We start from the raw sequence: 14,018 nt of genomic DNA, 5'->3' as shown, positions 1-14,018 counted from the left end.
TAATTTCTTTCTGTCGACGTGAGCGTACGCGATGCGAAAGCTATTGGTGCTTCGCAACCATTTTCAAGAACATGACTTAAGACAGTTCCTACGCCAAACGGAGATGCATCGCAAACTAAAGTTATCGGCAATTTTTCATCGAACGGAACCAAAACCGATTCGGAACTTAGCAATTCTTTTAAATATCGAAAAGCTTCATCGTGGACTTTAGACCATTTCCACACTGAATCCCTATCTAGAAGCCTTTGTAATGCTTCAGCTTTAGTAGCTTTGCCCTTTAGAAAACTATTATAAAAGTTTATCAAACCCAAAAACGCTTGTAACTGAACTTTATTTTTAGGTACCGGAAAAACATGAATCGCTTCTACTTTACTTTTGGAGGGGTGGATACCCTTCGCATCGATACGGTAGCCCAAAAAATCTACTTCCGTTACCCCAAATAAGCATTTGTTCCCGTTTGCTTTAAGTCCCGCTTTTCTTAAACGATGTAGTACTTGTTCCAAACGAGCGGCTAACTCTTCTTCCGAACTTCCTCTGACGAGTACATCATCAAAATACGGAACAACCCCTTCTAAATTTCGAAACAAATCTTCTATTGAATTTTGAAATATTCCTGGGGCTATGTTAATTCCGAATTGAAGTCTTTTTACCTTATACTCACCCTTATGCGTGATGATAGTCTGAGCTTCAGCGGAAGCATCATCAACCGGTAATTGTAAATATGCTTGAGCCAAATCTATTTTAGCATAATAACCTCCTCCTTTAAGATTAGAAAGAAGATGATTTACCGCGGGAAATGGATAAGGATGTGTGTTCATTGCTTTGTTTAACGTGATTTTATAATCACCGCACAAACGTACTTCACCTTGTTGACCATTTTGGATTTGAAATTTCCTCAATAACTCCTTCACTTTGAAGTTTTGGTAGGGCGGCTTCAATTTTGGGCCTCATTGCCAAAGGCACGCTTCTTGCTTTACATCTAACAGGCGCTATATCCGAATTTATAGGAAGCGATACTGGATTACCCGTATACGAACCCAATTTGTTATCAAAAATATCATCGTAATTTTTAAGAACATTTTCGATAATTCCAGTTCTAATTTCGTTTACTCCTGTTATTGAAATTCCTAAAGGTTCAAACCAAGAATACCCCAAAATATTCGTACAGTGATTATTTGAAATTAACAATTCTAACTTAGATTTGAAAAGGTTATGCACAACTTGAACCTTACATACGCCAGCTAGTGAAATCCCATTTTTAGAAAAGTTGCGCAGTTTAATCAAAGTTTTTTTGATCGCAGGTTTCTTAGAACGGAAAACTTTATTCAGCGTTTGCAAAGAAATAATCGAATAATATAAACCCGAATCAATTTCCATTTCTAATTTTTCCTTATCAACCTCAACAATAACGTTTTTCTTAAACGGATATTGAGAACTTAAAACATTCAAATATTCCGGTTGAACTTCAATTTCATTTGCGCGCTGTTTTTCAAATTTATTTTTCTTCCGACAAACTTTTACAATGTGACCCTTAAGACCACAACAATGGCATATTGCATTTTTGAATTTGAACGTTCATGTTTACCACCGCAACCGAAACACACTTTAGAATTTTGAATTTGCGATTTGCTACTACCTGAAACATTAGAATTTAGTTTGCTAAATCGCGCATTATTTCTTTTGTTCCCACCACGTACAAAATCAACTACATCCGAATTCTCAGAATAAGAAGAATTTTGGGTATGAATATGCTTTGATTGGGAGGCCGCAACCTCAGATGCTACGGCAACAGAAATAGCGTTTTCAGGAGTTAATTTGGATTCAGCCAACAATCTTCTTTGAACCTCTTCATCACGAATACCGCAGGCTAATTGATCTCGTAAACGTTCTGACAAAGTTTCTCCGAAATTACAATCTTCGGCCAGCTTTCTTAACTCAGTAACGTAAGCATTCACAGATTCTAACTTGGATTGAAATCTTTTATGAAACTTGAAACGTCGAAATATTTCTGAAGATTTAGGACAAAAATGTTCTTTTAAAAGTTTAATTAATTCTTGAAATTTAAATTCTGTAACTTCCTTTGGCAAAACTAAAGTCCGAATTATAGACAAAGTTTTAATTCCACAAACAGCTAAAAGAGTCGCACGCTTTTTACTATCATCTACGATAGAATTAGCCTCCAAAAAGTAAGTAATTTGATCAGTATTCATTATTACTCGAATGAATTTGGATTTGAAGTGTCAAATTCCTGAATAGAGCCTACCATCGCCATCTTAGTGCGAAATTTAACTTAAGCCATACGAAAATATCGCAAATAGAAAAACGCAATTAAACATTTAAATCACCTACCGGAAGTATTAAATAATACCGGTATTGAATCTCATGAACAACTCATGGCTGGCAATCTTCTCCACAGAAATCCAGTTGATATCCAATTGCATCTTCACAAAAAATCCAATTGCAGTGGAACTTCGTGATGCTGTGCGGTCGAATGATAGTTTTCGTGAAATAGGATCAGTGGAATACAATCCCTTCTCGTCGCCACGTATTGTATTGTGAGATATTCTTGGTGGTATCCAGATAAGACACATAATAACAAAGGTATAAGTTTAATAAAACATAACAATAACATGCTTACAGCACGTAACAAGGTTAGCGATGAACATCTATTAGGAATGGGCATATATACTCTCTGGAAAGGTAAGGCAGCGCCGCTATTCAGAAACTACAGGCTGTCGTCGTTGACTCGTAGTGATGACGGAAGGTGACGTCGGTTGACATCACAACACCCCTTTGCCCTAGGATAGAACAAAGTCTTTGAACCTGCTTGGCCTGACGATGGTATGTCTGGGCCTCAAGTTTCTGGAAGTCTGTTCTGGAACTGGAACAGAAGACTCTTGATTTGGTATTGTAGGTTCAACTACTGCACTCTGCGAATCAGCACTTGAAGGAATGGGANATTTTTGAAAGAGATGCTGAAAACTTATTAAAATTATTTTTTAACCATGGAATATCTAAAAACCCTTTTTATGAGTTAGAGGTCCATTACTTGAAAAAGTACTTCATGGATCAATCTGCGAAAAAGCTTTGTTGGTTTTTTTTCTTTTTTTTTAAATTTGACTAAAAATTTCTCCTAGGCTACGTAAATTTCCTCTAAACCTCTTTTGTGGGATTGAACATATTCTGCAGCCCTGGTTGAATGTAACATTTTAAAATAATATATAAAATTAACTATGTTGAGTTAAGAGAAAATTTTACTTAAAAAGTATGATTGAGTTTTAATTTACAATAAAGCATTTATTTTTTTCAAAAAACTAAACTCAGTGACTGTACAGCCCACAAAGAGACAATGTTTGAGGGCATCCTTATTTTCTTGACCTTGGGTTAATTTTTTTAATCATTGAAGTTGTCGTTATTTGATTTGTTCACTTAATTATCATTGAATGATTATTAAAGCATGAGTTTCTTTCTAAAATTTTAATTATTTTTTAAGAATGTCACATATATTTTCATTGGTAATCAAAGATAAAACCTAGAAACAAGCTTGCATTCTAACTAAATTATTTTTAGAACTAATAGCTTAATATAGCATTATTTGTATTTCGTTTAAAAAAAAAAAGTGCGTTATGTGATTTTTCATTTAAAAATCAAAGTAAAACTATGTAAAAAATGTTACATATTTTGATGTGCCATAAAGATCTAAATTTTTTTTTAAACTAAATTTCTATATTTTTATTTCTATTGCATTCTATGTTCAATTTTGACTCTTAAATATAATATGAATGATTTTCCTTATTGTTTTAAATCAAAAGTTTTCGGTTTTCTTAAGAAAATATTGATAAAAAAAAGTTACTTGTCTATTAGTTGGATACCAGGCGATGGTTGGCAAAAAGCTCCAAGCTTTATCAGCTGTTTATTTATTTGACCCTAGTGGAGTGTAGTTTTAATTACATTGAATTCACAATAATAAAAGAAAACATGTGGGGGAGAAACATCTTAAGAAAAAAATTTATTTACACAGAAGGCATAATTTCTCTTACAGTTGCTATAAAATAAATTTGTCTTGGAATGCAAACATAACTAACCTTTTTCCTCATCCTTGTCAGCCATTTTGGTACTGTGATATTTGTCTGGCACAACCAAACAAATAAGTACTAAAAAACCTATTGTGGTTTTTAAAAAAATCAATGGTTATTACATTTTATATCTCAAAGTTGAATTATGATATTAATTATAGAATGTCAAGCAATCAATTTTATGAATAAAGTATTTTAAATTAATTTTATTATACACATATACATTACTCTACCATGGCCAAGACCCTAGCACCATTTTTAGTGTTTTAATTTTATAACAAACATAAGTAACCTTTTTCCTTATCCTTGTCAACCATTTTGGTGATGTGGTATTTGTCTGGCACAACCAGTTAACAAATAAAGTGCTAAAAAACATATTGTGACTTTAAAAAAAGTAATGGCTATGACGTTTCATATTTCTATGTCGAATTATGATATTAATCTATGATCTATGTCGAATTATGATATGATAATATCAAGCAATCCATTTCATAAATAAAATATTTTAAACTAATTTTATTACAAACATATATATCACTCAACCATGGCTAAGCACCTAGCCCCTTTTTTAGGGCTCTATCTCTTAACAGCTATGGTAAGAATGCCACGTAATTTTGACCCTTGTCAGATGATGCGGACAATGCCTGAACTGGCACCCCTCTCTCCAAACTTCCACACCTCACCCAGCAAAAGGACTTGCAGCCATTACAGATTTAACATGCACCTTACTGTGTATACATGCCAATTGCTTTGTCAATTTTCTCAGGATCGAATTCACTACCCCTAACTCTCTAACCAGCTGTGCGAGTAATGCCTCAACCGACTGCACTACTGGAGCTCATAAATATACTTTATTCCTGATATCTTTTTACAGGGTGCGTAGCGTTTTTAAAAAGTGCTTAAAGGTGTTTATTTTTGATTTACGTTTTTTAAAAGCCCTTAACGGTGTTTTTTTTATTTGGTGTTTGTAAAAAGTGCTTAATTTGTTATCTTTTAAGAAGATATTTTTTCTTTGCCGCATCGATTGTCGTTCTAAATTATAAAAAATTCATGATTTTTATAATTTTCTCTGCAATATTTGTCAGAAACTAGTTATTTTATCATGATTATGTAAAGTTTTTAAAAATGTTTTTGAATTTTATTGATTTTATGTTTATAAATAACCCATAATAATAACTTATAAACTTTAAAACAACAGAAAAAAAGAATTTTTGTTATTGCATAGATCCTAGTTATGATTTTTTTTTTTTTTGGAAAGTGATTAAAAGTATTTTTTAAGTGCTTAAAAAGTACTTAAAAGGTGCTTATTTTTTGATGAAAAATCTGGCTACCACCCTGTTTTATCATGTCATTGGTTATTAATGTCCAATTTTCAATTCAAATAAAGTTATTAAAATTTTATTTATGATTAAAGGTTTTTGGTTTCTAGAACTAGTATAAATAAATATTTTGTTTAAAGTTAAAATCTCTCTTTTTGTTCAGGATGTTTTGATCAATTGTCAAGCACCAGTGACTTCACTTGCTGTAAATCCTCTTATACCATATCAACTGGCAGTTGGATCTGCTGATGCTTCCGTCCGCATATTTGATCGCAGAATGCTATCTACTCAAAGTGCTGGTAATATTTTTGAAATTACTTAGAAATTATTTAATATCATTTTGAAATTACATTTTGAAATTATATTTGTAAATATCACAAAATTGCATAAAATCTCTAGTTTAAAATAATAAGTATTTTTCTTTTATTAAATAACTAGTTGTAGTACCCAAATTTGTTTAAGCAAAAGAAAGAAAGTTATAATTTACCCTGTACAAGTCGACTTTTTAAATTCCTGAAACTTTACGAAAAACAGGGGTTAACTTATACGCCGGTAATAAAGTAGGACATTCATTGATTATGAAATATCATTGCATTATAAGCAATGAGATAGATATGACTATCTCTTTGTCAATTTACCTTTACAAATTACTCCTTTCAAAAACTATTTTTAATACATTAAATGCAATTAATTTTGCATTTTCTCTCAACATATTTTCTTTGCATATAAAGTTTTTTTTAAAAAAACAGTACTTTAAATTAAGTTCAGATAAAAATTAAGAATAACAAAAGTTTGATAATTTATTCAAGAGTATTTAAAAAAAATCAGGTAATGAAAACTTTTGAAACATAACATGAAGCTATAAATTTAAAAGATTTCAGAGCATCATCTGTGTCGGATTCGATAACGTTTGCAGTGTTGTGATTCAGATCTCACTCTGAAATAGATTCCTTTTCATGCTCATCTGGTGAATTTTACAAAAAAATTGTCTTCACGCCCATTGAAAGAATTCTACATGTTTTATAATATTTTCTAATAACATTTAAATCCATGTGGTGCCACGCATCTAGTATCATTTGACTCCATCAACTCACCGACAGCGATCGACTTACACACCAAGTTTCATTCTTTTCAAAATAGTTTTAAAATATCACTTAAGATTAATTCAAATTAGTTTTAAAATGTCCTTTAAGATTGATTTGTTTAAAAATTGTATGTAAATAAAGAAGTAGAGAATGTATGGTTCCTCTTGTCATGAATCACACAGATGCAAGGATTAAGAGAAGATGGAAACCTTTAAATAGATTCTATACCTACTATTGGTCATGTGTTTGTAATAGGGATGAGAGAGGCTTATTAGCTGCAGAAAGCTTTCAGGTTTGGCTTCATAATAAAGTTTTCATATGATTTCTTTCTAACTTAATAAATATGAAAAAAACATTATTTGATTCATTTGTTAAGCATTAAAAAAATCGTAAAATCATTAACTTTTGATCCCAATATAAGAAAACTCAAATAATGTATCTTATATTATAGCCTTACATCTTTTTAGACTATTAGCTGATTTATTAAATTTCTTGCTCCAGCAGGCTTGACCCCTGAAAAACTCGTACTTCTTTCGGTCAGACTCTAACCATCAAAAAATAGCTCGTTTTAGTCCATGTGTTCATTTCTTTCAAAATGTTTGTAAAAAACAGAATCTGGCAATTATTTTGAAGAAATAATCATCACTAATTTCATCTAAGAGACTTGGTAAACTTTGAAATTGAAAAACCTTTTGCATTTTCTAGTGTCACTAAATGATAATGAGCTGTGATGGCTCAGAGAATAGAGTGTTCGCCTTCCAGTGAGGTGAGCTGGGTATGAATCCCAGCGATAGCTGGTCGATATGAATTTCAAACACGGCTCGTACTGACCACAGTGCTGACGTAAAATATCCTCAGTGGTAGACAAATCATGGGTTAGAGTCCTTTTGCCGTCAGGCTAACCGTGTAAAGTTTTCATGATTTTACTCAACGTGTAACGCAAATGAAGGTTAGTTCCATGAAAAAAAAATTTAAAAAAGTCCTCCATAAAGGCAAATTTTGCCTAATACTTGATCCAGGAGTTCCTTTCTCTTCTGGTTTGAGTTCAAGATTACAAAACTACAGAGTTGAACATTAGTAGTCGTAAACCAAAAATTCAATCGGCTGTTCAACGACGGTTATAAAATAAAATAGGGGATAATATATTTTGCTCCATGTGTATTTTACATTAAATACTGTTGAAATTCAAACACAAAAAAATTTTGAGTGTTTCCTATCAGTGTAAATAAAAAATTGTAAAAAACAAACAGTTTTTAAAATTTTTTAGTTTAATTTTGTTTACTCCTTTGATTGTTTTAGGATTTCCTTGGATTTCACGAGCACTCTAATTTTATTAGCAAATTGTCTTAGTTTCATTATAAACAAGTTTATTTGAGTTACTCTAATACAGTCGGACTTCTATTTAACGAACTTCCATTTTGGAATGTTTTCAACGAACTAAGAACAATTTGGAAATTTCTTTGTAAAATAACTTCCAAATAGCGAAGTGAATTTTCTATTCAACGAACTTTTCTTTGAGATCCACTTTCCTTATTTTCCAAAATATTTCAGAACATTTCAAACTTTATGGGGGAAATGAACTTTAATTAATTTTCGAAGCAACTGTTTTATGTAATGCTCTACTGCTTTCTCTAAAAGTTATTTTAGAGAAAGCGGTAAAATCCCTTTCCTTTTTTTTTATTCTACTGCTTTCTCTAAAAGTTATTTTAGAGAAAGCGGTAAAATCCCTTTCCTTTTTTTTTTATTTGCATTTTAAATGAAAAACTCAGTACAAATAATGGATTTTAACAGTAGCAATTAAACTTAAGAATGCATGTTTAAAATTACTTTTATAATAAATGCAGCTATAACTTTATATATAAATGTAGCATGATAGTATAACACTGGATAATGTTTTGCTCTATTCTTGCTTTCCATGCAGATTCCTTTTATGGTTAAGATTTATGAAATAAATAGTAGATACTAGTTTACAAGATAAAGGTGCATCAATTGCTATTTTAATAATGCCTAGTGTTATGAAATTAAAACCTGTTTTGTGTTGTTTAAATAAAAGGTGATTTTCTATTTTACGAATTTTCCATATAACGAACTTATTACCGGGATTTAGCGACTTTGTTAAATAGAGGTCTGACTGTATTTCTATCAATAACAATTTCTAAAAATATGTCTTAGGTGTTCGTGTCAGCAATGGCTTTCAAGCTCTTATGACTTGCTTTACTGTGCCTGAATTTGAACAAAGCAGAAGAATAACTTCATTGTGTTACAGTTCTGATGGTCAAGAAATGCTTGTTAGCTATTCATCAGATTACATTTACCTGTTTGATGTGAAGGTAAAGCAAATTTTTTTAATCAGTAGTCTATTTATTTGATGCGCTTTTCAATATTTCTAAAACTATAGAAAATATTTTTGCTTGTATCGTATTATAAATAAATAAAAAACAAAGGAGAAATTAGCATTATTTTAGTTCATGAATTCACTGATTATCAAATAACATTGAAGACTTGACTATCTTATCCCATGGTGATAGGTATTTTATTTATTGCTATTTAACAAACAAATTGCATAGCAAAAGTCCATCTTCAAATCTCTGTCTATTGTAATAATTTTTTTATGTTGAACTTTAGTATAAATATCACCCCTTTTTTTAAAAAAAATTGATTTTCCTTTAAAAGATTTTTATACTTTTACATTTGCCATGTAAGAAAAAAGATGTTAAATTTGTGAATTCATTGGCAAAATTCCGTCTGTAGTTAATTTCTTTTTCTTTTAAATTTTTAAGAAGTAAAGTTGTAAAGGCAAATATTTAAAAAAAAAAAAGTTTCTTATTATTACTTAAAAAGTGTTTTAAAAATAATTATGTGCTAAATTTTATTGCTTAAAAGTTGAAAGTAATTATATATCTATTTATATTCATTTTATGACATTGAAATAAGATAAAGAAACAGCTGTAGTAGCTGATATTTTTAAATTAGAAATGCGCTTATTCATAGTTTCTGCAGAAGCATATATTATCTAATTTTCAGTAGCTCTTTAAGAAAATTTTCATTTCTATTTTGATAGAATAGAACAAAGTTTAAAAAAAAAATTTTTAAAGTACAAAAACATTTTTAAAGAAAAGATTCATAAATTCTACACTTTAATTTTTTTTTAATTTAAAAAAGATAAAAATGAAGAACATCTTAAATTATAATACATAGGTAAGACTTAAATTAAAAATTTTTAATTTTTCATTACTTTTTTTCTAAAATTTGTAATTTAGCATTGAAAATTAAAATAAACCTAGTAGAAAAACCCAAATATTTCAAACAATAACTAAAAGATAGAAGAAACCTCTAATTCTAGTTTTGAAGATAAGTTTTTTGTCACTAATGTTGATTAAAATATGGAAACGAACACAAAATTGGAAGTTTAGCAACTGTTGGAGTAAATGTTGAAATTCGTTTCAAATTTACAAACTAGTTTCTTCGTTCTGTGCAATAGGGACAGAAAAAGGGGGGGAAACACTTAAAACAGCATATTTATATTAATTTCTATTCGTTTGACCTATGTTTTGTTTGTCTCTTTCTAGTCTTAAGATATTTTATGTATACTTACAGGATGATTTTGAAAAGACTCCTAAAATTCTATGTAAAGATGGGCCATCTACTTCAAGTGATCCAGATAATGTATGTATGCATTGTTTGTTCAAAAATTTATTGTGAGTTTATTCTTGAGAAGAACCACACTAAATGTTCATGCAGTACTAAATGTACACTCTATAGTACCAAATATGTGTAAATAGATTCGCCAAAAACATTTCATTTGGTCTAATGTAGGAGAGTTAATGTCCTATGTTAAATCATTCTGATTTTTGTAGTTTAAATCAATTTCTGTGATTGTGCTCAGATGTATTCACTTCTGAATTAGCTTGAAAAATATCTGAAAAAATGTAGTCACAATCGATTCAAGATAGATTTTTACTTGATTGTTATGTAGCCCTGATCAGTTTTTGCAAAACCATAAGTTTTGTTACAAAAAAAATTTTTCATTATTGTGAGCTATATGAATCTCTTACCAAATTATTTTTTTTTTATTCATTTATTTTTTCTGGAATTTATCATTATCAAAATTTTAAAATATAATAGATTTAAACTAGATTTTCCTGTAAACATGTAAAGTAATTTTGTAAATGTAAAGTAAAAGACTGTGATGATTAAAATCAGCCTTAATATGATATGCATTTAATTTGTAATTTTAAATAATTTTATTCTTGTAGCTTTTGTTAATATAATCTTGTATACAATAATTCATCGAGACATAGACATCATATTAAAACTAGTTTTTTTATGCATTTAAAAATGTTTGTGTAACTGTACTATCCATAGACATTTTATTTAAACTGTTCATAATGTTTATTTCCTATACATAAATTTTATTGTGAACATCTAAGTATAAGTATTTTCATAAATGTGCTTATATGTTCATGTTAGAAGGAAANCCAGAAATATATTTTAGGATATTTAACCTCTTTCTACACCTCGATTCCAGCAGTTCGATGTGTTTATTGCCAAGAATCTCCTGGTCCATAATAAAACCCAAATATTTTGCATTCTTTTCGTAAGGCAAAAATTTTATTCTTGTTTTATTTTATTCTTGTAAATTTTATTCTTGTAGCTTTTGTTAATATAATCTTGTGTACAATAATTCGAGACATAGACATCATATTAAAACTAGTTTTTTTATGCATTTAAAAATGTTTGTGTAACTGTACTATCCATAGACATTTTATTTAAACTGTTGGTAATGTTTATTTCCTATACATAAATTTTATTGTGAACATCTAAGTATAAGTATTTTTATAAATGTGCTTATATGTTCATGTTAGAAGGAAAAAAATTTTCCAAGGTTAATGAAATTTGAGTCTACCTTAAAAGATATATCACATTAAACACATGAAAAATAAGAAAGTATTTACTTAAAATCAATATATCCCTATACAATTCGCAAAATAGTTAATATTAAGTTTGTTCACATTAATAAGAGTTCTGCAGAACTTGTATGTTATTTCTGCTCTTTCTTTTTCTCTACAAAGTTTACAGCAGCAGAACCCTTAAGTTCCATGGAAGAGTTATATGGGTTTTGTGAGTTAAGACTTTTTTAAACAGTTTTTTTTTTTTTAAACATTTTTCGAAATCTGTAAATATATTTAGATCCAATAAACAACATCATTTACTTATTGTTTTGATTGCCTTTTATGAAATTATTTTAAGTAAAATGTCAAAGAGAAAAATGAATTTTTCTTTTATTTCTATAATTTTTCTAATTACAATTATGAAAAGGACATGCATTTATAAAAAATTGAATTAATATTTCACATTGTGCTTTTCAAATCAAAATAAAATAACTGAATTCTTTAATAAGGAAATATGTTTCCCTAATAACTATTTTCAACAATTATGGCAGGTTTTTTTTTTTTTTCATTTTATAACAATATAAAAATAGATTTATAATTAAACCGGATTCAACTGTCATAGATAATACTTATAATGCTGAAAAAATTGGGAATTGCTGCTCTATAGCTATAAAGAAATTAACTGTAGGTCAAACTTTTCACCAACGTCTGAGATAATTTACTCAGTTTCTTCAAAAAATGTCAATTTGTTAATTATCTGTTATATGTCTTGCTTTCTTGGAAATAAGATAATCTTTTTTGTTCCTATTTTTGCTAAGGATTCTGGTTTATCTTTCCGTGGACGACCTTTAATGAAAAGACTAAGAATAAGAGGCGATTGGTCTGATACTGGTCCCAATGCTCGGCCTGAATCTGAAGCTCGAGGTACATTCTTTTTTTTTTTACTGTTTTACAAATATAAATATAAAAATTTTTAATAATTAATAGTCTTTTCACTGTCTAAAATAAAATCATAGTTCATAATGCATTTTTAATAGTTTTTTTGCGAGATTTTTATGTAACTGAATATTCTAGTTCTTTTGTTTGAGATGTGTTACAAATAATACTGAAAACAAGGGGTTGCATGTTTTGTTTAAAAAGCAATGAATTTTTAAACTTAGTTAATTTCAAATCATGCTGCTATCATATCACTATATTTCAAAGCCTATGTTTCATGAGTTATTAGGCTTTAAAATGCTCTAAGAGTCTTTAAAAAAATTATTTAAAAGTACTAGAAAATACTAAAGCAAACAACAATGCAAAAAAGAACTGTTTTTTTACTTATAATGTCAATAAACTCATTAATAGCAAACTTGTGAGCTCAGGGATGACATGCAAAACATGTTTGCTTGTGTGTGTGAAGAAAGAAAATATGATATAAGTGAAAGATTTTGTTTTGAGAACAGGCAAAAATTCATAAATTCAATTTTAGTTTTCTATCTATATCTTTCATAACATTTTACAGTTAGATCTTACCTATGCTATGCAATTGGTCATTGAACCTCAGAATATTTTTGATTCAGTTACTCTCAAATTTGGATTATACGAATGCTTAACAATGTAAAAAACCATCTTTTGGTAAGTTTTATTTTTATTGATGTGATGCTTGTTTTTATTAAAGCAGAATTTTTATTCTGCTAACCTTTCATCATGTCTGTGTTTCTGTTTTATATATATATATATATAAAAGCATCATAAAAAAATCATTTCAGTAACAGATATTTGATAAATTCAGCTAGATCAGCATGTATTCGAGGAAAGTCTCTAAACAAGCATAAAGTTTTTGTCATCAGATGTGTGCCTTTTTTCTGAAACATATCTGGCTTTAAGGCTGTATAAATATAAGAGATTTCTCTACACAAAGTTATTGAACAAAAGAATTGTGAAACAAAATAAAATGTATGTTGCTTACAAACATTAATTATTACAATAATATTATTCAAAATGAATTAAGAATTAAACATTTGTGAAAATAAAAGGAATTCGTGTCTTCAAAAATGGAAGAAAGAATTAGATTTTTTAAATTAAGGAAATTTTCTGCTGAACATCAGGACTTACTGCGTATGTACATGTGTGGCATGTCACTATATTAAAAAATAGGATTTTTTAGTTGTGGTTCACATCAGCAGAAAAGACCCACTACTCCATTTATAGAATATGAAGCAAAAGAGATGCTTAGTTGATAACATAACAATTTCTTATTAATTTTACCAAAGCAAAATCAGATCTGTAACTTAACTGTTATGGGACAGGCTGTTAAAATATCCCAAAATGAATTATCTTGAGAACATGATAGCTTCTGGAAGGTTGACAGCACCCACTATGTAAACAGTCGTTGATTGGGTTCTAGTTTCGATTTTTATAAAATAAAAGAAAGCTTGTAAAATTGAAATTTTTGATTTTTAAGTTATTAAACATTCCATAAAATTCTTTATAAAAATAAGGATTTTAAAATTAGTGTTAAAATGAAAGTAAAAGATGTTAAAATAAAAGATATCAAAATAAAAATAAATAAAAGATGGGTGATTTTATATTCTGATGGATTAATTTATAAGAAATTAAAATTTTATTAATTATATAAAATAAACCATATTTTTCTGAAAAAAC

At 29.0% G+C, this 14,018-nt stretch overlaps 1 protein-coding gene across 1 annotated transcript in view; it reads left to right on the top strand.

Moving 5' to 3' along the window:
- Positions 1-14,018, top strand: part of LOC107440951 (DDB1- and CUL4-associated factor 6) — a gene marked incomplete in the record, with an annotated part of 37,536 nt that overhangs the window by 3,661 nt on the left and 19,857 nt on the right. Inside the window, 4 exon segments of the mRNA XM_071185262.1 lie at positions 5,562-5,694; positions 8,653-8,810; positions 10,078-10,146; positions 12,191-12,296. Coding sequence (XP_071041363.1) covers positions 5,562-5,694; positions 8,653-8,810; positions 10,078-10,146; positions 12,191-12,296 — 466 coding nt within the window.

Source organism: Parasteatoda tepidariorum, chromosome 9 (genome assembly GCF_043381705.1).
Source record: "Parasteatoda tepidariorum isolate YZ-2023 chromosome 9, CAS_Ptep_4.0, whole genome shotgun sequence".
Taxonomy (NCBI): Eukaryota; Metazoa; Arthropoda; class Arachnida; order Araneae; family Theridiidae; genus Parasteatoda; species Parasteatoda tepidariorum.
Note: the sequence above shows the minus strand (reverse complement) of the source record. Positions and strands in the feature narration are given on the sequence as shown.